Source organism: Bufo bufo, chromosome 6 (genome assembly GCF_905171765.1).
Source record: "Bufo bufo chromosome 6, aBufBuf1.1, whole genome shotgun sequence".
In the NCBI taxonomy this organism is placed as follows: domain Eukaryota; kingdom Metazoa; phylum Chordata; class Amphibia; order Anura; family Bufonidae; genus Bufo; species Bufo bufo.
In genome coordinates, this window is record NC_053394.1 from 437,107,095 (window position 1) to 437,134,582 (window position 27,488).

Sequence of the window (27,488 nt, forward strand, 5' to 3'; positions counted from 1 at the left end):
TGATACCGGGCAGGATGGACAGTGAGAGGTCTGATACCGGACAGGAGAGACAGTGAGAGGTCTGATACCGGACAGGAGAGACAGTGAAAGGTCTGATACCGGACAGGAGAGACAGTGACAGGTCTGATACCGGGCAGGATGGACAGTGAGAGGTCTGATACCGGACAGGAGAGACAGTGACAGGTCTGATACCGGACAGGAGAGACAGTGAGAGGTCTGATACCGGACAGGAGAGACAGTGACAGGTCTGATACCGGGCAGGATGGACAGTGAGAGGTCTGATACCGGACAGGAGAGACAGTGACAGGTCTGATACCGGACAGGAGAGACAGTGAGAGGTCTGATACCGGACAGGAGAGACAGTGACAGGTCTGATACCGGACAGGAGAGACAGTGAAAGGTCTGATACCGGACAGGAGAGAGAGTGAGAGGTCTGATACCGGACAGGAGAGACAGTGAAAGGTCTGATACCGGACAGGAGAGACAGTGAAAGGTCTGATACCGGACAGGAGAGACAGTGAAAGGTCTGATACCGGACAGGAGAGACAGTGACAGGTCTGATACCGGGCAGGATGGACAGTGAGAGGTCTGATACCGGACAGGAGAGACAGTGAGAGGTCTGATACCGGACAGGAGAGACAGTGAGAGGTCTGATACCGGGCAGGAGAGACAGTGAGAGGTCTGATACCGGACAGGAGAGACAGTGAGAGGTCTGATACCGGACAGGAGAGACAGTGAGAGGTCTGATACCGGACAGGAGAGACAGTGAAAGGTCTGATACCGGACAGGAGAGACAGTGACAGGTCTGATACCGGACAAGAGAGACAGTGAAAGGTCTGATACCGGACAGGAGAGACAGTGACAGGTCTGATACCGGACAAGAGAGACAGTGAAAGGTCTGATACCGGACAGGAGAGACAGTGACAGGTCTGATACCGGACAAGAGAGACAGTGAAAGGTCTGATACCGGACAGGAGAGACAGTGAAAGGTCTGATACCGGACAGGAGAGACAGTGAAAGGTCTGATACCGGACAGGAGAGACAGTGAAAGGTCTGATACCGGACAGGAGAGACAGTGAAAGGTCTGATACCGGACAGGAGAGACAGTGAGAGGTCTGATACCGGACAGGAGAGACAGTGAAAGGTCTGATACCGGACAGGAGAGACAGTGAGAGGTCTGATACCGGGCAGGATGGACAGTGAGAGGTCTGATACCGGACAGGAGAGACAGTGAGAGGTCTGATACCGGACAGGAGAGACAGTGAGAGGTCTGATACCGGGCAGGATGGACAGTGAGAGGTCTGATACCGGACAGGAGAGACAGTGAGAGGTCTGATACCGGACAGGAGAGACAGTGAAAGGTCTGATACCGGACAGGAGAGACAGTGAAAGGTCTGATACCGGACAGGAGAGACAGTGAAAGGTCTGATACCGGACAGGAGAGACAGTGACAGGTCTGATACCGGGCAGGATGGACAGTGAGAGGTCTGATACCGGACAGGAGAGACAGTGACAGGTCTGATACCGGACAGGAGAGACAGTGAGAGGTCTGATACCGGACAGGAGAGACAGTGACAGGTCTGATACCGGACAGGAGAGACAGTGAAAGGTCTGATACCGGACAGGAGAGAGAGTGAGAGGTCTGATACCGGACAGGAGAGACAGTGAAAGGTCTGATACCGGACAGGAGAGACAGTGAAAGGTCTGATACCGGACAGGAGAGACAGTGAAAGGTCTGATACCGGACAGGAGAGACAGTGACAGGTCTGATACCGGGCAGGATGGACAGTGAGAGGTCTGATACCGGACAGGAGAGACAGTGATAGGTCTGATACCGGACAGGAGAGACAGTGACAGGTCTGATACCGGACAGGAGAGACAGTGAAAGGTCTGATACCGGACAGGAGAGACAGTGAAAGGTCTGATACCGGACAGGAGAGAGAGTGAGAGGTCTGATACCGGACAGGAGAGACAGTGAAAGGTCTGATACCGGACAGGAGAGACAGTGAAAGGTCTGATACCGGGCAGGATGGACAGTGAGAGGTCTGATACCGGACAGGAGAGACAGTGAGAGGTCTGATACCGGACAGGAGAGACAGTGAGAGGTCTGATACCGGACAGGAGAGACAGTGAGAGGTCTGATACCGGACAGGAGAGACAGTGAGAGGTCTGATACCGGACAGGAGAGACAGTGAGAGGTCTGATACCGGACAGGAGAGACAGTGAGAGGTCTGATACCGGGCAGGATGGACAGTGAGAGGTCTGATACCGGACAGGAGAGACAGTGAGAGGTCTGATACCGGACAGGAGAGACAGTGAGAGGTCTGATACCGGACAGGAGAGACAGTGAAAGGTCTGATACCGGACAGGAGAGACAGTGAAAGGTCTGATACCGGACAGGAGAGACAGTGAGAGGTCTGATACCGGACAGGAGAGACAGTGAGAGGTCTGATACCGGACAGGAGAGACAGTGAAAGGTCTGATACCGGACAGGAGAGACAGTGATAGGTCTGATACCGGACAGGAGAGACAGTGAGAGATCTGATACCGGACAGGAGAGACAGTGACAGGTCTGATACCGGACAGGAGAGACAGTGAGAGGTCTGATACCGGACAGGAGAGACAGTGAAAGGTCTGATACCGGGCAGGATGGACAGTGATAGGTCTGATACCGGACAGGAGAGACAGTGATAGGTCTGATACCGGACAGGAGAGACAGTGACAGGTCTGATACCGGACAGGAGAGACAGTGACAGGTCTGATACCGGACAGGAGAGACAGTGAGAGGTCTGATACCGGACAGGAGAGACAGTGAAAGGTTTGATACCGGGCAGGAGAGACAGTGAGAGGTCTGATACCGGACATGAGAGACAGTGACAGGTCTGATACCGGACAGGAGAGACAGTGAAAGATCTGATACCGGACAGGAGAGACAGTGAAAGGTTTGATACCGGGCAGGAGAGACAGTGAGAGGTCTGATACCGGACAGGAGAGACAGTGAGAGGTCTGATACCGGACAGGAGAGACAGTGATAGGTCTGATACCGGACAGGAGAGACAGTGAAAGGTCTGATACCGGACAGGAGAGACAGTGATAGGTCTGATACCGGACAGGAGAGACAGTGATAGGTCTGATACCGGACAGGAGAGACAGTGACAGGTCTGATACCGGACAGGAGAGACAGTGACAGGTCTGATACCGGACAGGAGAGACAGTGAGAGGTCTGATACCGGACAGGAGAGACAGTGAAAGGTCTGATACTGGACAGGAGAGACAGTGAAAGGTCTGATACCGGACAGGAGAGACAGTGACAGGTCTGATACCGGACAGGAGAGACAGTGACAGGTCTGATACCGGACAGGAGAGACAGTGACAGGTCTGATACCGGACAGGAGAGACAGTAAAAGGTCTGATACCGGACAGGAGAGACAGTGACAGGTCTGATACCGGACAGGAGAGACAGTGACAGGTCTGATACCGGACAGGAGAGACAGTAAAAGGTCTGATACCGGACAGGAGAGACAGTGACAGGTCTGATACCGGACAGGAGAGACAGTGACAGGTCTGATACCGGACAGGAGAGACAGTGATAGGTCTGATACCGGACAGGAGAGACAGTGACAGGTCTGATACCGGACAGGAGAGACAGTGACAGGTCTGATACCGGACAGGAGAGACAGTGACAGGTCTGATACCGGACAGGAGAGACAGTGAGAGGTCTGATACCGGACAGGAGAGACAGTGAGAGGTCTGATACCGGGCAGGATGGACAGTGAGAGGTCTGATACCGGACAGGAGAGACAGTGACAGGTCTGATACCGGACAGGAGAGACAGTGAGAGGTCTGATACCGGACAGGAGAGACAGTGAAAGGTCTGATACCGGGCAAAATTGATGCATGCGTCTTTGGTCCAGTCGTATACAGTCAGGTCCATAAATATTGGGACATGGACACAATTCTAACATTTTTGGCTCTATACACCACCACAATGGATTTGAAATGAAACGGACAAGATGTGCTTTACCTGCAGACTGTCAGCTGTAATCTGAGGGGATTTACATCCAAATCAGGTGAACGGTGCAGGAATTACAGCAGTTTGTATATGTGCCTCCTACTTGTTAAGGGACCAAAGGTAATGGGACAGAATAATAATCATCATAAATCAAACTTTCCCTTTTTAATACTTGGTTGCAAATCCTTTGCAGTCAATTACAGCCTGAAGTCTGGAACGCATAGACATCCCCAGACGCTGGGTTTCATCCCTGGTGATGCTCTGCCAGGCCTCTACTGCAACTGTCTTCAGCTCCTGCTTGTTCTTGGGGCATTTTCCCTTCAGTTTTGTCTTCACCAAGTGAAATGCTCAATCGGATTCAGGTCCGGTGATTGACTCGGCCATTGCAGAACATTCCACTTCTTTCCCTTAAACTCTTTGGTTGCTTTTGCAGTATGCTTTGGGTCATTGTCCATCTGCACTGTGAAGCGCCGTCCAATGAGTTCTGAAGCATTTGGCTGAATATGATCAGATAATATTGCCCGAAACACTTCAGAATTCATCCTGCTGCTTTTGTCAGCAGTCACATCATCAATAAATACAAGAGAAGCAGTTCCATTGGCAGCCATACATGCCCACGCCATGACACTACCACCACCATGCTTCACTGATGAGGTGGTGTGCTTAGGATCATGAGCAGTTCCTTTCCTTCTCCATACTCTTCTCTTCCCATCACTCTGGTACAAGTTAATCTTGGTCTCATCTGTCCATAGGATGTTGTTCCAGAACTGTGAAGGCTTTTTTAGATGTCGTTTGGCAAACTCTAATCTGGCCTTCCTGTTTTTGAGGCTCACCAATGGTTTACATCTTGTGGTGAACCCTCTGTATTCACTCTGGTGAAGTCTTCTCCTGATTGTTGACTTTGACACACATTAACCTACCTCCTGGAGAGTGTTCTTGATGACCAACTGTTGTAAAGGGTGTTTTCTTCACCAGAGAAAGAATTCCTCGCTCATCCACCGCAGTTGTTTTCCGTGGTCTTCCGGGTCTTTTGGTGTTGCTGAGCTCACCGGTGCGTTCCTTCTTTATAAGAATGTTCCAAACAGTTGTTTTGGCCGCGCCTAATGTTTTTGCTATCTCTCTGATGGGTTTGTTGTGTTTTTCAGCCTAATGATGGCTTCACCGATAGTGACAGCTCTTTGGATCTCATCTTGAGAGTTGACAGCAACAGATTCCAGATGTAAATAGCAGACTGGAAATGACCTCTGGACCTTGTATCTGCTCATTGTAATTGGGATAATGAGGGAATAACACACACCTGGCCATGGAACAGCTGAGAAGACAATTGTCCCATTACTTTTGGTCCCTTAACAAGTGGGAGGCACATATGGAAACTGTTGTAATTCCTGCACCGTTCACCTGATTTGGATGTAAATACCCTCAAATTACAGCTGACAGTCTGCAGGTAAAGCACATCTTGTCCGTTTCATTTCACATCCATTGTGGTGGTGTATAGAGCCAGAAATGTCAGAATTGTGTCCATGTCCCAATATTTATGGACCTGACTGTATGTGTGTGCTGTATACATGTTGATGTGGCATATTCTCATCTGTGGGCGCAGGGATCCTCTGCTCAGTGACTATATTTCGGGCTTCTTTCTGGCAGCTCTTGATGTGACCAGTGCAGGTTTTATTAACCCTCAGTGCACCTCTCATACACCGACCCCCTCACGTTTAAAACCTTGAAATCTTGGCTGAAATGTTTTAATCAAACCAAGCAGCCGGTTCCTCATGTGTATATGCCGGGATGCTGTCATCGCGCTGCCTGAATCCGTGGTTACCAAGGAAACTGCAACATCACAGCACCGTCTAGAACTTTTAAGATCAAAACTTGTCTGTTTCAAAGCTGCTGCGCGGCGCTGCCTGTCATGTGACCTGTCACCCAGATAAAATCTGCATCTCTGCTGGAGCAGCTTCATGCTCGTTTTATTCTTCCCTGAAATCTTTTTCACCGCCCCAGCGTCAGCGCTCTGCGTTATTCTTCTTGGCCGCTTTAATCTCGACAGAATTCCCGCATGCATTAACCCCATAAGTGCTTGAGTCTGTGTGTGAATCGTTTACAGAATGTGACCCCTGTCGCGTGTCGCACACATTTACAATCTCCATTCGTCAGAACAATGAAAATGACTGCGGACTTGTCACATGACAGGGCAGCGCTCAGTGGACGCCATCGACTATAATGGCTGCCATCAGCGTTATTCTACCGGACTACAGGGCGTTGCATGCTGCACTATTTTTTCCACCATTTTCTTTTCTTTTTTTTATAATTGTGCGCCAACGCGGATGGGAACAGAGACCTTCCGCCTCTCACGTTACATCGGTGTAGAAGGAAATCGCCTTGTGGGTATAGATTGTAAGCTCTTCTGTACTAGAGGAGGAGTATTAGTGTAGTAGTGATGCCACACTGGAGCCTCGTATCTGCGTCTACGCCGCCCTCACACACAGTTCTTAGTTGGGTCATCTGTTAACAAGCTTCCGATATGCGAGCGCTGTATTGACCAGGTGAAACCCTGAAGACGAGAATCTCCACCTGAAAATGGCTCCTAAAAATTAAACAGACCCCCCCTCCCCATTAATTCATCAAAACCTCCTGCAGATCAGGCGCGGCCTCTGCCCTGTGGTTGTCGTCCGCAGTGGCTTCATCTTTGGGCCGGACGCTTTCTCAGCACAGCCTTCCGCAGACTTCTAAAGTCGCTGACATCTGTGGCCCTTTGAATCACCATTAAAAAATATTATCCCTTCGCAGTTCTCTTCCGCCCATTTTTTTAATTACAGCCTTCCTTTCAAGTCGGAAACATGTTTGCTTTAAATGCTGGTGTCGTCCTCTGCCTCCCAGCTGCGCTCCGCACAAACCGCGCCAGAATCAAAGACCCAACTTTAAAGGGAAGAAAAAAGGTTTGATGGAGTCGGGCACAAACCAGATGAGGGTTTTATGATGAAAAGAGGGACTAATGTGCGCATAGACATCACCCCCGCTCTTCAGAGACCCTCACATACCTTACCTATGCTATCCCGGGGGGGGCGATCCTATATCCTGCATATACCCTCTGCTATAAAATGCCTCTCCTCCTCTGATGTGGCTGAGAGCATAGTGACCAGTACTACACCCAGATCACCAGGACATAGAGCGGTGATATCACTGTATATACGTCACTGGTGAGAGGTCACTAGAGTATAGTGATCAGTACTACACCCAGATCACCAGGACATAGAGCGGTGATATCACTGTATATACATCACTGGTGAGAGGTCACTAGAGTATAGTGATCAGTACTACACCCAGATCACCAGGACATAGAGCGGTGATATCACTGTATATACATCACTAGTGAGAGGTCACTAGAGTATAGTGATCAGTACTACACCCAGATCACCAGGACATAGAGCGGTGATATCACTGTATATACATCACTGGTGAGAGGTCGCTAGAGTATAGTGATCAGTACTACACCCAGATCACCAGTACATAGAGCGGTGATATCACTGTATATACATCACTGGTGACAGGTCACTAGAGTATAGTGATCAGTACTACATCCAGATCACCAGGACATATAGCAGTGATATCACTGTATATACATCACTGGTGAGAGGTCACTAGAGTATAGTGATCAGTACTACATCCAGATCACCAGGACATAGAGCGGTGATATCACTGTATATACATCACTGGTGAGAGGTCACTAGAGTATAGTGATCAGTACTACACCCAGATCACCAGGACATAGAGCGGTGATATCACTGTATATACATCACTAATGAGAGGTCACTAGAGTATAGTGATCAGTACTACACCCGGATCACCAGGACATAGAGCGGTGATATCACTGTATATACATCTCTGGTGAGAGGTCTCTAGAGTATAGTGATCAGTACTACACCCAGATCACCAGGACATAGAGCGGTGATATCACTGTATATACGTCACTGGTGAGAGGTCACTAGAGTATAGTGATCAGAACTACACCCAGATCACCAGGACATAGAGCGGTGATATCACTGTATATACATCACTGGTGAGAGGTCACTAGAGTATAATGATCAGTACTACATCCAGATCACCAGGACATAGAGCGGTGATATCACTGTATATACATCACTGGTGAGAGGTCACTAGAGTATAGTGATCAGTACTACACCCAGATCACCAGGACATAGAGCGGTGATATCACTGTATATACATCACTGGTGAGAGGTCACTAGAGTATAGTGATCAGTACTACACCCAGATCACCAGGACATAGAGCGGTGATATCACTGTATATACATCACTGGTGAGAGGTCACTAGAGTATAGTGATCAGTACTACACCCAGATCACCAGGACATAGAGCGGTGATATCACTGTATATACGTCACTGGTGAGAGGTCACTAGAGTATAGTGATCAGTACTACATCCAGATCACCAGGACATAGAGCAGTGATATCACTGTATATACATCACTGGTGAGAGGTCACTAGAGTATAGTGATCAGTACTACACCTAGATCACCAGGACATAGAGCAGTGATATCACTGTATATACATCACTGGTGAGAGGTCACTAGAGTATAGTGATCAGTACTACACCCAGATCACCAGGACATAGAGCGGTGATATCACTGTATATACATCACTGGTGAGAGGTCATTAGAGTATAGTGATCAGTACTACATCCAGATCACCAGGACATAGAGCGGTGATATCACTGTATATACATCACTGGTGAGAGGTCACTAGAGTATAGTGATCAGTACTACACCCAGATCACCCAGACATAGAGCAGTGATATCGCTGTATATACATTACTGGTGAGAGGTCACTAGAGTATAGTGATCAGTACTACATCCAGATCACCAGGACATAGAGTGGTGATATCACTGTATATACATCACTGATGAGAGGTCACTAGAGTATAGTGATCAGTACTACACCCAGATCACCAGGACATAGAGCGGTGATATCACTGTATATACATCATCGGTGAGAGGTCACTAGAGTATAGTGATCAGTACTACATCCAGATCACCAGTACATAGAGCGGTGATATCACTGTATATACATCACTGGTGAGAGGTGACTAGAGTATAGTGATCAGTACTACATCCAGATCACCAGTACATAGAGCGGTGATATCACTGTATATACATCACTTGTGAGAGGTCACTAGAGTATAGTGATCAGTACTACATCCACATCACCAGTACATAGAGCGGTGATATCACTGTATATACATCACTGGTGAGAGGTCACTAGAGTATAGTGATCAGTACTACACCCAGATCACCAGGACATAGAGCGGTGATATCACTGTATATACATCACTGGTGAGAGGTCACTAGAGTATAGTGATCAGTACTACATCCAGATCACTAGGACATAGAGCGGTGATATTACTGTATATACATCACTGGTGAGAGGTCATTAGAGTATAGTGATCAGTACTACATCCAGATCACCAGGACATAGAGCGGTGATATCACTGTATATACATCACTGGTGAGAGGTCACTAGAGTATAGTGATCAGTACTACACCCAGATCACCAGGACATAGAGCAGTGATATCACTGTATATACATCATACATCACTGTATGTACATCACTGGTGAGAGGTCGCTAGAGTATAGTGATCAGTACTACATCCAGATCACCAGGACATAGAGCGGTGATATCACTGTATATACATCACTTGTGAGAGGTCACTAGAGTATAGTGATCAGTACTACATCCAGATCACCAGGACATAGAGCGGTGATATCGCTGTATATACATCACTGGTGAGAGGTGACTAGAGTATAGTGATCAGTACTACACCCAGATCACCAGGACATAGAGCGGTGATATCACTGTACAGGGAGTGCAGAATTATTAGGCAAATGAGTATTTTGACCCCATCATCCTCTTTATGCATGTTGTCTTACTCCAAGCTGTATAGGCTCGAAAGCCTACTACCAATTAAGCATATTAGGTGATGTGCATCTCTGTAATGAGAAGGGGTGTGGTCTAATGACATCAACACCCTATATCAGGTGTGCATAATTATTAGGCAACTTCCTTTCCTTTGGCAAAATGGGTCAAAAGAAGGACTTGACAGGCTCAGAAAAGTCAAAAATAGTGAGATATCTTGCAGAGGGATGCAGCACTCTTAAAATTGCAAAGCTTCTGAAGCGTGATCATCGAACAATCAAGTGTTTCATTCAAAATAGTCAACAGGGTCGCAAGAAGCGTGTGGAAAAACCAAGGCGCAAAATAACTGCACATGAACTGAGAAAAGTCAAGCGTGCAGCTGCCAAGATGCCACTTGCCACCAGTTTGGCCATATTTCAGAGCTGCAACATCACTGGAGTGCCCAAAAGCACAAGGTGTGCAATACTCAGAGACATGGCCAAGGTAAGAAAGGCTGAAAGACGACCACCACTGAACAAGACACACAAGCTGAAACGTCAAGACTGGGCCAAGAAATATCTCAAGACTGATTTTTCTAAGGTTTTATGGACTGATGAAATGAGAGTGAGTCTTGATGGGCCAGATGGATGGGCCCGTGGCTGGATTGGTAAAGGGCAGAGAGCTCCAGTCCGACTCAGACGCCAGCAAGGTGGAGGTGGAGTACTGGTTTGGGCTGGTATCATCAAAAATGAGCTTGTGGGGCCTTTTCGGGTTGAGGATGGAGTCAAGCTCAACTCCCAGTCCTACTGCCAGTTTCTGGAAGACACCTTCTTCAAGCAGTGGTACAGGAAGAAGTCTGCATCCTTCAAGAAAAACATGATTTTCATGCAGGACAATGCTCCATCACACGCGTCCAAGTACTCCACAGCGTGGCTGGCAAGAAAGGGTATAAAAGAAGAAAATCTAATGACATGGCCTCCTTGTTCACCTGATCTGAACCCCATTGAGAACCTGTGGTCCATCATCAAATGTGAGATTTACAAGGAGGGAAAACAGTACACCTCTCTGAACAGTGTCTGGGAGGCTGTGGTTGCTGCTGCACGCAATGTTGATGGTGAACAGATCAAAACACTGACAGAATCCATGGATGGCAGGCTTTTGAGTGTCCTTGCAAAGAAAGGTGGCTATATTGGTCACTGATTTGTTTTTGTTTTGTTTTTGAATGTCAGAAATGTATATTTGTGAATGTTGAGATGTTATATTGGTTTCACTGGTAAAAATAAATAATTGAAATGGGTATATATTTGTTTTTTGTTAAGTTGCCTAATAATTATGCACAGTAATAGTCACCTGCACACACAGATATCCCCCTAAAATAGCTAAAACTAAAAACAAACTAAAAACTACTTCCAAAAATATTCAGCTTTGATATTAATGAGTTTTTTGGGTTCATTGAGAACATGGTTGTTGTTCAATAATAAAGTTAATCCTCAAAAATACAACTTGCCTAATAATTCTGCACTCCCTGTATATACATCACTGGTGAGAGGATACTAGAGTATAGTGATCAGTACTACATCCAGATCACCAGGACATAGAGCAGTGATATCACTGTATATACAGTACAGACCAAAAGTTTGGACACACCTTCTCATTCAAAGAGTTTTCTTTATTTTCATGACTATGAAGGCATCAAAACGATGAATTAACACATGTGGAATTATATACATAACAAACAAGTGTGAAACAACTGAAAATATGTCATATTCTAGGTTCTTCAAAGTAGCCACCTTTTGCTTTGATTACTGCTTTGCACACTCTTGGCATTCTCTTGATGAGCTTCAAGAGGTAGTCCCCTGAAATGGTCTTCCAACAGTCTTGAAGGAGTTCCCAGAGATGCTTAGCACTTGTTGGCCCTTTTGCCTTCACTCTGCGGTCCAGCTCACCCCAAACCATCTCGATTGGGTTCAGGTCCGGTGACTGTGGAGGCCAGGTCATCTGGCGCAGCACCCCATCACTCTCCTTCATGGTCAAATAGCCCTTACTATCAAAGTTTTCCCAATTTTTCGGCTGACTGACTGACCTTCATTTCTTAAAGTAATGATGGCCACTCATTTTTCTTTACTTAGCTGCTTTTTTCTTGCCATAATACAAATTCTAACAGTTTATTCAGTGGGACTATCAGCTGTGTATCCACCTGACTTCTCCTCAACGCCACTGATGGTCCCAACCCCATTTATAAGGCAAGAAATCCCACTTATTAAACCTGACAGGGCACACCTGTGAAGTGAAAACCATTTCAGGGGACTACCTCTTGAAGCTCATCAAGAGAATGCCAAGAGTGTGCAAAGCAGTAATCAAAGCAAAAGGTGGCTACTTTGAAGAACCTAGAATATGACATATTTTCAGCTGTTTCACACTTTTCTCCAATCTATTATCTGGCTTGGCGCTCTCTCACATCGTTCCTCCAATGTAATTTCTGGCTTGGCACTCTCTTCCACCATTCCTTCAATCTAATTTCTGGCTTGGCGCTCTCTCCCAGCTTTTCTCTAATCTATTATCTCGCTTGGCGCTCTCCCAGCTTTTCTCCAATCTATTTTCTGGCTTGGCGCACTCCCACATAGTTCCTCCGATCTAATTTCTGGCTTGGCACTGTCTTCCAGCATTCCTCCGATCTAATTTCTGGCTTGGCGCTCTCCCAGCTTTTCTACAATCTAATATCTGGCTTGTCGCGCTCTCCCAGCTTTTCTCCAATCTAATATCTGGCTTGGCACGCTCCCACATCGTTCCTCTGATCTAATTTCTGCCTTGGTGTGCTCTTCCTGCATTCCACCGATCTAATTTCTGGCTTGGTGCTCTCTCCCAGCTTTTCTCCAATCTAATTTCTGGCTTGGCACTCTCTTCGAGCATTCCTCCGATCTTATTTCTGGCTTAGCGAGCTCTCCCTGTGTTCCTCTGGTCTCATTTCTGGATTGGCGTGCTCCTTCAGTGTTCCTCCAATGTTATTTCTGGCTTGGTGCACTCCTTCTGCGTTCCTCCTGTCTCATCTCTGGCTCGGTGCTCTCTTCCAGCATTCCTCTGGTCTTATTTCTGGTCTGGTGTGGTCTTCTTTCTGGTCTGGTGTGGTCTTCTTTCTGGCTTGCCACGGTTTTCCAGTGTTACTCTGTTCTTATTTCTGGCCTGTCTCGCTCTCTTTGCGTTCCCCTAATATAATTTCTGGCCTGACATGCTCTCCCTGCGTTACTCTGGTCTTATTTCTGGCCTGTCGCGCTCTATTTGCGCTCCCCTGATATAATTTCTGGCCTGACGTGCTCTCCCTGCGTTCCTATGGTCTTATTTCTGGTCTGGTGCGCTCTCCCTGCGTTCCTCTGGTCTTATTTCTGGCCTGGCACTCTCTCCCTGTGGTCCTCTAGTCTTATTTTTGGTCTGGTACGCTCTCCCTTGGTTCCTCTGGTCTTATTTCTGGCCTGGTGCACTCTCCCTATGTTCCTCTTGTCTTATTTCTTGTTTGGTGCGCTCTCCCTGCGTTCCTATGGTCTTATTTCTGGCCTGGCACTCTCTCCCTGTGGTCCTCTGGTCTTATTTCTGGCCTGGCACTCTCTCCCTGTGGTCCTCTAGTCTTATTTTTGGTCTGGTACGCTCTCCCTTGGTTCCTCTGGTCTTATTTCTGGTCTGGTGCGCTCTCCCTGGGCTCCCCTGGTCTTTTTCTGATCTGATACACTCTCCCTGCTTTCTTCTGGTCTTATTTCTGATCTGGTGCGCTCTCCCTGCGTTCCTCTGGTCTTATTTCTGGCCTGGCGCGTTCTCTTTGCAGTCCTCTGATATAATTTCTGGCTTGGTGCGATTTTCCAGTGTTCCTTCAGTCTTATTTCTGGCCTGACATGCTCTCCCTGCGTTCCTCTGGTCTTATTTCTGGTCTGGTGCGCTCTCCCTGCGTTCCTCTGGTCTTATTTCTGGTCTGGCGCACTCTCCCTGCGTTCCTCTGGTCTTATTTCTGGTCTGGCGCGCTCTCCCTACATTCTTCTGGTCTTATTTCTGGCTTTGCGTCCTCTTCCAGCATCCCTCTGGTCTCATTTCTGGATTGGCGTGCTCTCCCTGCGTTTCTCTGGTCTTATTTCTGGTCTGGCACACTCTTCTTGCATTCCTCCGGTCTTATTTCTGGTCTGCTGTGCTCTCCCTGCTTTCCTCCGCTCTGGCGCTTTCTCCCTGCTTTCCTCTGGTCTTATTTCTGGCCTTGCATGCTCTCCCTGTGTTCCTCAGGTCTCTCCCTGTGTTTATCTGGTCTTATTTCTGGCCTGGTGTGCTCTCCCTGCGTTTCTCTGGTCTTATTTCTGTTGTGGTGTGCTCTCCCTGCGTTTCTCTGGTCTTATTTCTGTTGTGGTGTGCTCTCCCTGCGTTTCGCTGGTCTGGCGCAACCTCCCTGCTTTCCTCTGGTCTTATTTCTGGTCTGACGTGTTCTCCATGCATTCCTGTGGTCTGGCGTGCTGTCCCTGCTTTCCTCTCGTCTTATTTGTGGTCTGGCATGCTCTCCATGCGTTCCTCAGGTCTGGAGCGCCCTCCCTGCTTTCCTCTGGTCTTATTTCTGGTTTGGCTTGCTCTCCATGCGTTCCTCTGGTCTGGCGCAACCTCCCTGCTTTCCTCTGGTCTTATTTCTGGTCTGATGTGTTCTCCATGCATTCCTGTGGTCTGGCGTGCTGTCCCTGCTTTCCTCTCGTCTTATTTGTGGTCTGGCATGCTCTCCATGCGTTCCTCAGGTCTGGAGCGCCCTCCCTGCTTTCCTCTGGTCTTATTTCTGGTTTGGCTTGCTCTCCATGCGTTCCTCTGGTCTGGCGCGCCCTCAATGCTTTCCTCTGGTCTTATTTCTGGTCTGACATGCTCTCCCTGCGTTCCTCCAGTCTCATTTCTGGCTTAGCACACTCTCCTTGCGTTCCTCCGGTCTTATTTATGGCCTGGCGTGCTCTTCCAGCGTTCCTCTCATCTTATTTCTTGTCTGGCGCGCAAGCAGTATCATTTTTGGCTTGGTGTGCTCTCCCTGCGTTTCTCTGGTCTTATTTCGGCCTGGTGTGCTCTCCCCGCATTTCTCAGGCCTGGCTCACCCTCCCTGCTTTCCTCTGGTCTTATTTCTAGTCTGACGTGCTCTCCATGCGTTCCTCTAGTCTGGCGCGCTCTCCCTGCGTTCCTCCGGTCTCATTTTTGGCTTCGCGCTCTCTCCTTGCGTTCCTCCGGTCTTATTTCCGGCATTGTGTGCTCTCCCTGCGTACCTCCAGTCTTATTTCTGGCCTGGCACACTCTCCCTGCGTACCTCCAGTCTTATTTCTGGTCTGGCACACTCTCCCTGCGTACCTCCAGTCTTATTTCTGGCCTGGCACACTCTCCCTGCGTACCTTCAGTCTTATTTCTGGCCTGGCGCACTCTCCCTGCGTACCTCCAGTCTTATTTCTGGCCTGGCGCACTCTCCCTGCGTACCTCCAGTCTTATTTCTGGCCTGGCGCACTCTCCCTGCGTACCTCCAGTCTTATTTCTGGCCTGGCGCACTCTCCCTGCGTACCTCCAGTCTTATTTCTGGCCTGGCACACTCTCCCTGCGTACCTCCAGTCTTATTTCTGGCCTGGCGCACTCTCCCTGCGTACCTCCAGTCTTATTTCTGGCCTGGCGCACTCTCCCTGCGTACCTCCAGTCTTATTTCTGGCCTGGCACACTCTCCCTGCGTACCTCCAGTCTTATTTCTGGCCTGGCGCACTCTCCCTGCGTACCTCCAGTCTTATTTCTGGCCTGGCGCACTCTCCCTGCGTACCTCCAGTCTTATTTCTGGCCTGGCGCACTCTCCCTGCGTACCTCCAGTCTTATTTCTGGCCTGGCGCACTCTCCCTGCGTACCTCCAGTCTTATTTCTGGCCTGGCGCACTCTCCCTGCGTACCTCCAGTCTTATTTCTGGCCTGGCGCACTCTCCCTGCGTACCTCCAGTCTTATTACTGGCCTGGCGCACTCTCCCTGCGTACCTCCAGTCTTATTTCTGGCCTGGCGCACTCTCCCTGCGTACCTCCAGTCTTATTTCTGGCCTGGCACACTCTCCCTGCGTACCTCCAGTCTTATTTCTGGCCTGGCGCACTCTCCCTGCGTTCGTCCAGTCTTATTTCTGGCCTGGCGCACTCTCCCTGCGTTCGTCCAGTCTTATTTCTGGCCTGGCGCACTCTCCCTGCGTACCTCCAGTCTTATTTCTGGCCTGGCGCACTCTCCCTGCGTACCTCCAGTCTTATTTCTGGCCTGGCACACTCTCCCTGCGTACCTCCAGTCCTATTTCTGGCCTGGCGCACTCTCCCTGCGTACCTCCAGTCTTATTTCTGGCCTGGCGCACTCTCCCTGCGTTCGTCCAGTCTTATTTCTGGCCTGGCGCACTCTCCCTGCGTTCGTCCAGTCTTATTTCTGGCCTGGCGCACTCTCCCTGCGTACCTCCAGTCTTATTTCTGGCCTGGCGCACTCTCCCTGCGTACCTCCAGTCTTATTTCTGGCCTGGCACACTCTCCCTGCGTACCTCCAGTCCTATTTCTGGCCTGGCGCACTCTCCCTGCGTACCTCCAGTCTTATTTCTGGCCTGGCACACTCTCCCTGCGTACCTCCAGTCTTATTTCTGGCCTGGCACACTCTCCCTGCGTACCTCCAGTCTTATTTCTGGCCTGGCGCACTCTCCCTGCGTACCTCCAGTCTTATTTCTGGCCTGGCGCACTCTCCCTGCGTACCTTCAGTCTTATTTCTGGCCTGGCGCACTCTCCCTGTGTACCTCCAGTCTTATTTCTGGCCTGGCGCACTCTCCCTGCGTACCTCCAGTCTTATTTCTGGCCTGGCACACTCTCCCTGCGTACCTCCAGTCTTATTTCTGGCCTGGCGCACTCTCCCTGCGTACCTCCAGTCTTATTTCTGGCCTGGCGCACTCTCCCTGCGTACCTCCAGTCTTATTTCTGGCCTGGCGCACTCTCCCTGCGTACCTCCAGTCTTATTTCTGGCCTGGCACACTCTCCCTGCGTACCTCCAGTCTTATTTCTGGCCTGGCACACTCTCCCTGCGTACCTCCAGTCTTATTTCTGGCCTGGCACACTCTCCCTGCGTACCTCCAGTCTTATTTCTGGCCTGGCACACTCTCCCTGCGTACCTCCAGTCTTATTTCTGGCCTGGCGCACTCTCCCTGCGTACCTCCAGTCTTATTTCTGGCCTGGCGCACTCTCCCTGCGTACCTCCAGTCTTATTTCTGGCCTGGCGCACTCTTCCTGCGTACCTCCAGTCTTATTTCTGGCCTGGCGCACTCTCCCTGCGTACCTCCAGTCTTATTTCTGGCCTGGCGCACTCTCCCTGCGTACCTCCAGTCTTATTTCTGGCCTGGCACACTCTCCCTGCGTACCTCCACTCTTATTTCTGGCCTGGCACACTCTCCCTGCGTACCTCCAGTCTTATTTCTGGCCTGGCACACTCTCCCTGCGTACCTCCAGTCTTATTTCTGGCCTGGCACACTCTCCCTGCGTACCTCCAGTCTTATTTCTGGCCTGGCGCACTCTTCCTGCGTACCTCCAGTCTTATTTCTGGCCTGGCGCACTCTCCCTGCGTACCTCCAGTCTTATTTCTGGCCTGGCGCACTCTCCCTGCGTACCTCCAGTCTTATTTCTGGCCTGGCGCACTCTTCCTGCGTACCTCCAGTCTTATTTCTGGCCTGGCGCACTCTCCCTGCGTACCTCCAGTCTTATTTCTGGCCTGGCGCACTCTCCCTGCGTACCTCCAGTCTTATTTCTGGCCTGGCGCACTCTCCCTGCGTACCTCCAGTCTTATTTCTGGCCTGGCGCACTCTCCCTGCGTACCTCCAGTCTTATTTCTGGCCTGGCGCACTCTCCCTGCGTACCTCCAGTCTTATTTCTGGCCTGGCGCACTCTCCCTGCGTTCGTCCAGTCTTATTTCTGGCCTGGCGCACTCTTCCAGTGTTCCACGGATGCTGTTCTGCTGTTCTGAAGCCTCTTTGATGTTTTGCTTTCTTAAGGATTCTTTTATGACCTGAAATAAAAAGCTGTAAGAAGGCAGAAGGCTGCCGCAGCACGCCATACCGTGCCCCTCAGCACCCAGTCCTGGGCCCCCCACACTCCTATGACGTCCTGAGGGTTAATAAATTCACTAACCTTGCAACAGCACAGGGCGGCTTGGGTGACGAAAGCGAATGCATTCACAGGCTCAGACAGCTGAGGGTTTGCTACATTTGCATCCATTAATAGCCCAGGCTTCAATGCCATGTGACACCCTCTGTGTATTGGCTGCTATGGTGGTTCAGGTGGTGTGGCTTTGGACCCTCAGGATTGGGCCCCAGTGTTGTGTGTCTGTGTCCTGCAGAAGATTTTGTGCATTTTTTTGGGCCCCAATGTGAAGCTCGTGAGGGGTTCTACCTACCACGTGTCATGTACCTACCTACCAGGTACCGTTGGCTACACCCCTGTTGTATTATGCTAGAGTGGTATGTGAATGATGTATAATTGTGTGTCATTGTTATACAATTGTGACGTTTTATGATTGATTGTCCTTTTTTTATGGTTGTGAGTGTCGTGTGTCATTGTTGTTCAGTTGTGTGTCATTGTACGGTTCTGAGTGCCATGTATCATTGTTGTTTGGTTGTGATTGTACTGCGTCATTGTACAGTTGTGCCATGTATCATTGTTGTACTGTTGTTAATGTCATCTGTCATTGAGTGTCGTGTGTCATTGATGTTTGGTTGTTATTGTTGTGTCATTGTTTTATGGTTGTGATATTTGCTTGTCATTGTAGTTCGGTTGTGAGTGTTGTGTGACATTGTTGCACAGTTGTGTGTTGTCTGTTATTTTTTACGCTTGTAGGTGTTGTGCATCATACACTTTGTTGAGTACTGTCGCCTGAACAACCTATTTTTCAATTTTATCCAATATTGTTGTACAATTGTGAATTTTATGTCTTCTAGTTGTGAGTGTTGTATCTCATTTTATTGTTGTGTGACATTATTTTATGGGTTTGATTGTTGCTTATCTTTGTTTTACAGTTGTGAGTGTTGTGTGTCATAAACCTTGTTGAGTAGCTGCGCCTGAAGACTCTGTTTTTATTTTATCCAATATTATCATTTGGTTGTGAGTGTTTTGTATGGTTGTATTATCTGTTGTTGAGTGTGTCTCTATACAGTTGTGTGTGTTGTATCTCATGGTATGGTTCTGAGTGTTGTGTCTCGTGAGTTGTTGTATGGCTCTGCTTTGTGTCAGTGTAAGGTTTTAAGTATTGTGTGTTGTACTGGTGTGTCTCATTGTATGGTTGTGAGTGTTGTTTGTCATGCGGTTGTCTTGTGTCTCATATTGTACGGTTCTGGGTGTTGTGTGACACCTGCTTTTGGAGATGCTGATTCTGGGTGTGTAGGAAGGTGACAGCCCCATTGTCATATGTGGATTCCTGTGGGCCGGGGTAGTCTGTGCAGTGGTGACATTCTGTGGCTGCTCTCGGTGTCACCAATGCTGACCTGTCTTCTCCTCCGCAGACTATCTCTGACCTGGAGAACCAGGTCTACAAGATGAAGGAAGAGCTCATCCAGGTCAATGCTCAGCACAAGCAGCAGCTCCTGGAGCTCGGACACCTGCGGGATGAGGAGAAGCAGCGCACCGCGCAGGAGCATCACAAGGCCATGAGCAGACTGAGGGCAGAGATGGAGAGCGCCAGGCTGGACCTGCAGAGGACGCACGCTGCGCAGACCCAGGAGACGCTGGAGAAGGTGAGCAGGGGTCAAGGCTGGACCTCAGGGTGACTGGGCTTCTCTCAGCATCCTCCACAGCCTCTGTTCCCCTGCTGTGTTCCCCACGGCCTCTGTTCGCCGTGCGTGTCCCCATAGCCTCTGTTCCCCGGGCACGGCCTCTGTTCACCGTACGTGTTCCCCACGGCCTCTGTTCAGGCGGGAGGCGGTGGGGGATCTCAGGGTGCAGGCAGGAGGCGGTGGTGGATGTTGGGATGCAGGCGGGAGGCGGTGGTGGATGCTGGGGTGTGCTTGGCTTAATAGTGGGTGGAGTAAAGCTGTAGTGGGTGGGGTAAAGCTGTAGTGGGTGGAGTAAAGCTGTAGTGGGTGGGGTAAAGCTGTAGTGGGTGGAGTAAAGCTGTAGTGGGTGGGGTAAAGCTGTAGTAGGCGGGGCCAGCTTGTTTCCCGCACACTTACCATGGCGCAGAGTATAACGCAGGTCCCTGCGCAGTTGTTATTACGTCCCGGATGCACTAGGCATGTGCTGGATATAAATGTGCAGGGAGGGGGAATATATTCGCCAGCCGCTCCGTTCTCTATTCCGGCTGCCGCCATCTTGTTCCCTGCGCTGATTGGGGGCCAGGTGCAGCTGCGTGGGGATAACTGGCAGCAGATGTGGCGGCTGCAGCGATCAGAGAACGATCCCTGCACATTCCTCCATAATCCGTACACATCCCTCCTGCCCAGCACTTTCCCAGTCCCCTGAACAGCCAAGCTAATAGGCCCCTTTCACACGGGCGAGTATTCCGCACGGGTGCAATGCGTGAGGTGAACGCATTGCACCCACACTGAATCCGGACCCTTTCATTTCTATGGGGCTGTTCACATGAGCTGTGATTTTCACGCATCACTTCTGCGTTGCGTGTAAGGCTACTTTCACACTTGCGTTTGGAGCGGATCCGTCTGGTGTCTGCACAGACGGATCCGCTCCTATAATGCAAACGCTTGCATCCGTTCAGAACGGATCCGTCTGCATAACTGGTTTTTACAGATCAGATTTTTCACTTCGTGAAAACTCAGATCCGACAGTATATTCTAACACAGAGGCGTTCCCATGGTGATGGGGACGCTTCAAGTTAGAATATACTAAAAGAACTGTGTACATGACTGCCCCCCTGCTGCCTGGCAGCACCCGATCTCTTACAGGGGGCTGTGACCCGCACAATTATTGTGCGGATCACAGCCCCCTGTAAGAGATCAGGTGCTGCCAGGCAGGAGGGGGCAGACCCCCTCCCTCCCCTGTATTAAATGTGACCAGTGCGGCCCCCCTCCCTCTATATATTCATTGGTGGCCAGTGCGGCCCCCCCTCCCTCCCTCCCTGTATTAAATGTGACCAGTGCGGCCCCCCTCCCTCTATATTCATTGGTGGCCAGTGCGGCCCCCCCTCCATCCCTCCCCTGTATTAAATGTGACCAGTGCGGCCCCCCTCCCTCTATATTCATTGGTGGCCAGTGCGGCCCCCCCTCCATCCCTCCCCTGTATTAAATGTGACCAGTGCGGCCACCCTCCCTCTATATTCATTGGTGGCCAGTGCGGCCCCCCCTCCCTCCCTCCCCTGTATTAAATGTGACCAGTGCGGCCCCCTCCCTCTATATTCATTGGTGGCCAGTGCGGCCCCCCTCCCTCCCCAGTATTAAATGTGACCAGTGCGGCCCCCCTCCCTCTATATTCATTGGTGGCCAGTGCGGCCCCCCCTCCCTCCCCAGTATTAAATGTGACCAGTGCGGCCCCCCTCCCTCTATATTCATGTGTGGCCCCCCCTCCATCCCTCCCCTGTATTAAATGTGACCAGTGCGGCCCCCCTCCCTCTATATTCATTGGTGGCCAGTGCGGCCCCCCCTTTCTCCCTCCCCAGTATTAAATGTGACCAGTGCGGCCCCCCTCCCTCTATATTCAGTGGCCAGTGCGGATTCCCAGTATTAAATGTGACCAGTGCGGCCCCCCCCCCCCCTAATTAAAATCACCCCCCCCCATCATTGGTGGCAGCGGAGAGTTCCGATCGGAGTCCCAGTTTAATCGCTGGGGCTCCGATCGGTTACCATGGCAGCCAAGACGCTATTGCAGTCTTGGCTGCCATGGTTACTTAGCAATAAATAGAAGCATTATACTTACCTGCGATGTCTGTGTCCGGCCGGGCGCTCCTCCTACTGGTAAGTGAAAGGTCTGTGCGGCGCATTGCTTATAGCACAGACCTGTCACTTACCAGTAGGAGGAGCGCCCGGCCGGTCACAGACATCGCAGCTCGCAGGTAAGTATAATGCTTCAAAAAATTGCTAAGTAACCATGGCAACCAGGACTGCAGTAGCGTCCTGGTTGCCATGGTTACCGATCGGAGCCCCAGCGATCAAACTGGGACTCCGATCGGTTCTCTCCGCTGCCACCAATGATGGGGGGGGGATTTTAATTAGGGGGGGGGGGGAGAGGGGAGGCCGCACTGGTCACATTTAATACTGGGAATCCGCACTGGCCACCAATGAATATAGAGGGAGAGGGGCCGCACTTGTCACATTTAATACTGGGGAGGGTGGGAGGGGGGGGGGCGCACTGGCCACCAATGAATATAGAGGGAGCGGGGCCGCACTGGTCACATTTAATACTGGGGAGGGAGGGAGGGAGGGAGGGGGGGGGGGGCGCAATGGCCACCAATGAATATAGAGGGAGGGGGGCCGCACTGGTCACATTTAATACTGGGGAGGGAGGGAGGGGGGGGCCGCACTGGCCACCAATGAGTTAAATACAGGGGGGGGTCTGCCCCCTGCTGCCTGGCAGCACCTGCCAGGCAGCAGGGGGCAGTTATGTACACAGTCCTTTTAGTATATTCTAACTTGAAGCGTCCCCATCACCATGGGAACGCCTCTGTGTTAGAATATACTGTCGGATCTGAGTTTCATGATCTAACTCAAATCCGATGGTATAATCTAACATAGAGGCGTTCCCATGGTGATGGGGACGCTTCAAGTTAAAATATACCATCGGATTGGAGAAAATTCTGATCCGATGGTATAATGGGACTCCTGACTTTACATTGAAAGTCAATGGGGGACGGATCCGTTTAAAATTGCACCATATTGTGTCAACGTCAAACGGATCCGTCCCCATTGACTTGCATTGTAATTCAGGACGGATCCGTTTGGCTCCGCACGGCCAGGCGGACACAAAAACGCTGCAAGCTGCGTTCGGGTGTCCGCCTGCTGAGCGGAACGGAGGTCAAACGGTGCCAGACTGAGGCATTCTGAGCGGATCCGTATCCACTCAGAATGCATTGGGGCTGTACGGATCTGTTCGGGGCCGCTTGTGAGAGCCTTCAAACGGAACTTACAAGCGGAACCCCGAACGCAAGTGTGAGAGTAGCCTAAATCGCAGCATGCTCTATATTGTGCGATTTCCACGCAACGCAGGCTCCATAGAAGTAAATGGGGCTGCGTGAAAATCGCAAGCAAGTGCGAATGCGGTGCGATTTTCACGCACGGTTGCTAGCAGACGATCGGGCTGGAGACCCGATCATTATTATTTTCTTATATAACATGGTTATAAGGGAAAATAATAGCATTCTTACAGAATGCTAAGTACAATAGCGCTGGAGGGGTTAAAAAAAAAAGAAATTTTTTTTTTAAACTCACCTTAATCTACTTGCTCGCGCAGCCCGGCATCTCTTCTGTCTTCTTCTTTGCTGATTGCAGGAAAAGGACCTGTGGTGACGTCACTCCGGTCATCACATGATCCATCACCATGGTAAAAGATCATGTGACGGACCATGTGATGACCGGAGTGACGTCACCACAGGTCCTTTTCCTGCAATCAGCAAAGAAGAAGACAGAAGAGATGCCGGGCTGCGCGAGCAAGTGGATTAAGGTGAGTTTAATTTTTTTTCTTTTTTTTAACCCCTCCAGCGCTGTTTTACTAAGCATTCTGTATTCAGAATGCTATTATTTTCCCTTATAACCATGTTATAAGGGGAAATAATACAATCTACAGAACACCGATCCCAAGCCTGAACTTCTGTGAAGAAGTTCGGGTTTGAGTACCAAACATGCCGATTTTTCTCACGCGCGTGCAAAACGCATTACAATGTTTTACACTCGCACGGAAAAATCGTGCATTTTCCCGCAACGCACCCGCACCTTATCCGGGCCAAAAATATGACGCCCATGTGAAAGAGGCCATAGGAAGCCCCTTGTGAGAGCTTTGGGTGTAACTATACGATGAAGTGACTGCAGCTCTAGCTGTGACTGGAGTATAAGAGTTGTGACTTAAGCTGTGGCTGTGACTGGAGTATCAGGGCCCCTATTTTGCACATCTTTTCCCCAGCTGTTGCGCTCGCACACATGCCCGCTCGCTCACGCTCATCACCACATCTGATTTTCAGTAGATTTTCTCTCCGCCTTGTTCTCCGTGTCTTCAGTGAGTCCATATTTCGCCTTCCTGGAGCGAATAATTTCTATATGATAGAAGATGCGTGTGGCCCCTGATCCCGACCATTCACAGCGCGGCGCAGGGTTTTACATATTCGTACAAGGAGCTCCTCCCCAGACTGAGAGGGACCCATGCCACTTTTCATCCTCAGCCTCTTGGTTCATGAATAGAACTCCAGATTTTCAGTGAAGACTGACACAGGCAGAGTGCTAGGAATCATGGGAGATGTAGTTCTCCATAATGATGCAGATGTCTTTGCCGGGAGCCTAAAGACATCCACTGTATGTATATAATTATATATGTACAGCTGGTATAAGTTACACATCTTCTTGTATATAGTGATATGGAGCATGCTGGTATAACCTGGGCATCTCCTGTATATAATTATATATGTACAGCTGGTATAAGTTATACATCTTCTTGTATATAGTGATATGGAGCATGCTGGTATAACCTGGGCATCTCCTGTATATAATATATATGTACAGCTGGTATAAGTTATACATCTTCTTGTATATAGTGATATGGACCATGCTGGTATAACCTGGGCATCTCCTGTATATAATTATATATGTACAGCTGGTATAAGTTATACATCTTCTTGTATACAGTGATATGGACCATGCTGGTATAACCTGGGTATCTCCTGTATATAATTATATATGTACAGCTGGTATAAGTTATACATCTTCTTGTATACAGTGATATGGACCATGCTGGTATAACCTGGGTATCTCCTGTATATAATTATATATGTACAGCTGGTATAACCTGGGCATCTCCTGTATATAATTATATATGTACGGCTGGTATAAGTTATACATCTTCTTGTATACAGTGATATGGAGCATGCTGGTATAACCTGGGTATCTCCTGTATATAATTATATATGTACAGCTGGTATAAGTTATACATCTTCTTGTATACAGTGATATGGAGCATGCTGGTATAACCTGGGTATCTCCTGTATATAATTATATATGTACGGCTGGTATAAGTTATACATCTTCTTGTATACAGTGATATGGAGCATGCTGGTATAACCTGGGTATCTCCTGTATATAATATATATGTACAGCTGGTATAAGTTATACATCTTCTTGTATATAGTGATATGGAGCATGCTGGTATAACCTGGGCATCTCCTGTATATAATTATATATGTACAGCTGGTATAAGTTATACATCTTCTTGTATATAGTGATATGGACCATGCTGGTATAACCTGGGCATCTCCTGTATATAATTATATATGTACAGCTGGTATAAGTTATACATCTTCTTGTATATAGTGATATGGACCATGCTGGTATAACCTGGGTATCTCCTGTATATAATTATATATCTACAGCCGGTATAAGTTATACATCTTCTTGTATACAGTGATATGGAGCATGCTGGTATAACCTGGGTATCTCCTGTATATAATTATATATGTACGGCTGGTATAAGTTATACATCTTCTTGTATACAGTGATATGGAGCATGCTGGTATAACCTGGGTATCTCCTGTATATAATATATATGTACAGCTGGTATAAGTTATACATCTTCTTGTATATAGTGATATGGAGCATGCTGGTATAACCTGGGCATCTCCTGTATATAATTATATATGTACAGCTGGTATAAGTTATACATCTTCTTGTATATAGTGATATGGACCATGCTGGTATAACCTGGGCATCTCCTGTATATAATTATATATGTACAGCTGGTATAAGTTATACATCTTCTTGTATATAGTGATATGGACCATGCTGGTATAACCTGGGCATCTCCTGAATATAATTATATATGTACAGCTAATATAAGTTATACATCTTCTTGTATATAGTGATATGGACCATGCTGGTATAACCTGGGCATCTCCTGTATATAATTATATATGTACAGCTGGTATAAGTTATACATCTTCTTGTATATAGTGATACAGACCATGCTGGTATAACCTGGGCATCTCCTGTATATAATTATATATGTACAGCTGGTATAACCTGGGCATCTCCTGTATATAATTATATATGTACAGCTGGTATAAGTTATACATCTTCTTGTATATAGTGATATGGACCATGCTGGTATAACCTGGGCATCTCCTGTATATAATATATATGTACAGCTGGTATAAGTTATACATCTTCTGTATATAGTGATATGGAGCATGCTGGTATAACCTGGGTATCTCCTGTATATAATTATATATGTACAGCTGGTATAAGTTATACATCTTCTGTATATAGTGATATGGAGCATGCTGGTATAACCTGGGTATCTCCTGTATATAATTATATATGTACAGCCGGTATAAGTTATACATCTTCTTGTATATAGTGATATGGACCATGCTGGTATAACCTGGGCATCTCCTGTATATAATTATACATGTACAGCTGGTATAAGTTATACATCTTCTGTATATAGTGATATGGAGCATGCTGGTATAACCTGGGCATCTCCTGTATATAATTATATATGTACAGCTGGTATAAGTTATACATCTTCTTGTATAGAGTGATATGGAGCATGCTGGTATAACCTGGGCATCTCCTGTATATAATTATATATGTACAGCTGGTATAACCTGGGTATCTCCTGTATATAATTATATATGTACAGCTGGTATAAGTTATACATCTTCTTGTATATAGTGATATGGACCATGCTGGTATAACCTGGGCATCTCCTGTATATAATTATATATGTACAGCTGGTATAACCTTGGTATCTCCTGTATATAATTATATATGTACAGCTGGTATAACCTGGGTATCTCCTGTATATAATTATATATGTACAGCTGGTATAAGTTATACATCTTCTTGTATATAGTGATATGGAGCATGCTGGTATAACCTGGGTATCTCCTGTATATAATTATATATGTACAGCTGGTATAAGTTATACATCTTCTATATAGTGATATGGAGCATGCTGGTATAACCTGGGCATCTCCTGTATATAATTATATATGTACAGCTGGTATAAGTTATACATCTTCTTGTATATAGTGATATGGAGCATGCTGGTATAACCTGGGCATCTCCTGTATATAATTATATATGTACAGCTGGTATAAGTTATACATCTTCTTGTATATAGTGATATGGAGCATGCTGGTATAACCTGGGTATCTCCTGTATATAATTATATATGTACAGCTGGTATAAGTTATACATCTTCTTGTATATAGTGATATGGAGCATGCTGGTATAACCTGGGCATCTCCTGTATATAATTATATATGTACAGCTGGTATAAGTTATACATCTTCTTGTATATAGTGATATGGACCATGCTGGTATAACCTGGGCATCTCCTGTATATAATTATATATGTACAGCTGGTATAAGTTATACATCTTCTTGTATATAGTGATATGGACC

At 48.1% G+C, this 27,488-nt stretch overlaps 1 protein-coding gene across 2 annotated transcripts in view; it reads left to right on the forward strand.

The window, feature by feature from the left end:
• Positions 1–27,488, forward strand: part of CEP112 (centrosomal protein 112) — a 122,634-nt gene that overhangs the window by 68,094 nt on the left and 27,052 nt on the right. For both annotated transcript variants that reach the window (XM_040435906.1, XM_040435907.1), the window contains exon 21: positions 19,440–19,670. In XM_040435906.1, the coding sequence (XP_040291840.1) occupies positions 19,440–19,670 (231 nt within the window). The remainder of the gene's footprint in view (positions 1–19,439; positions 19,671–27,488) is intronic.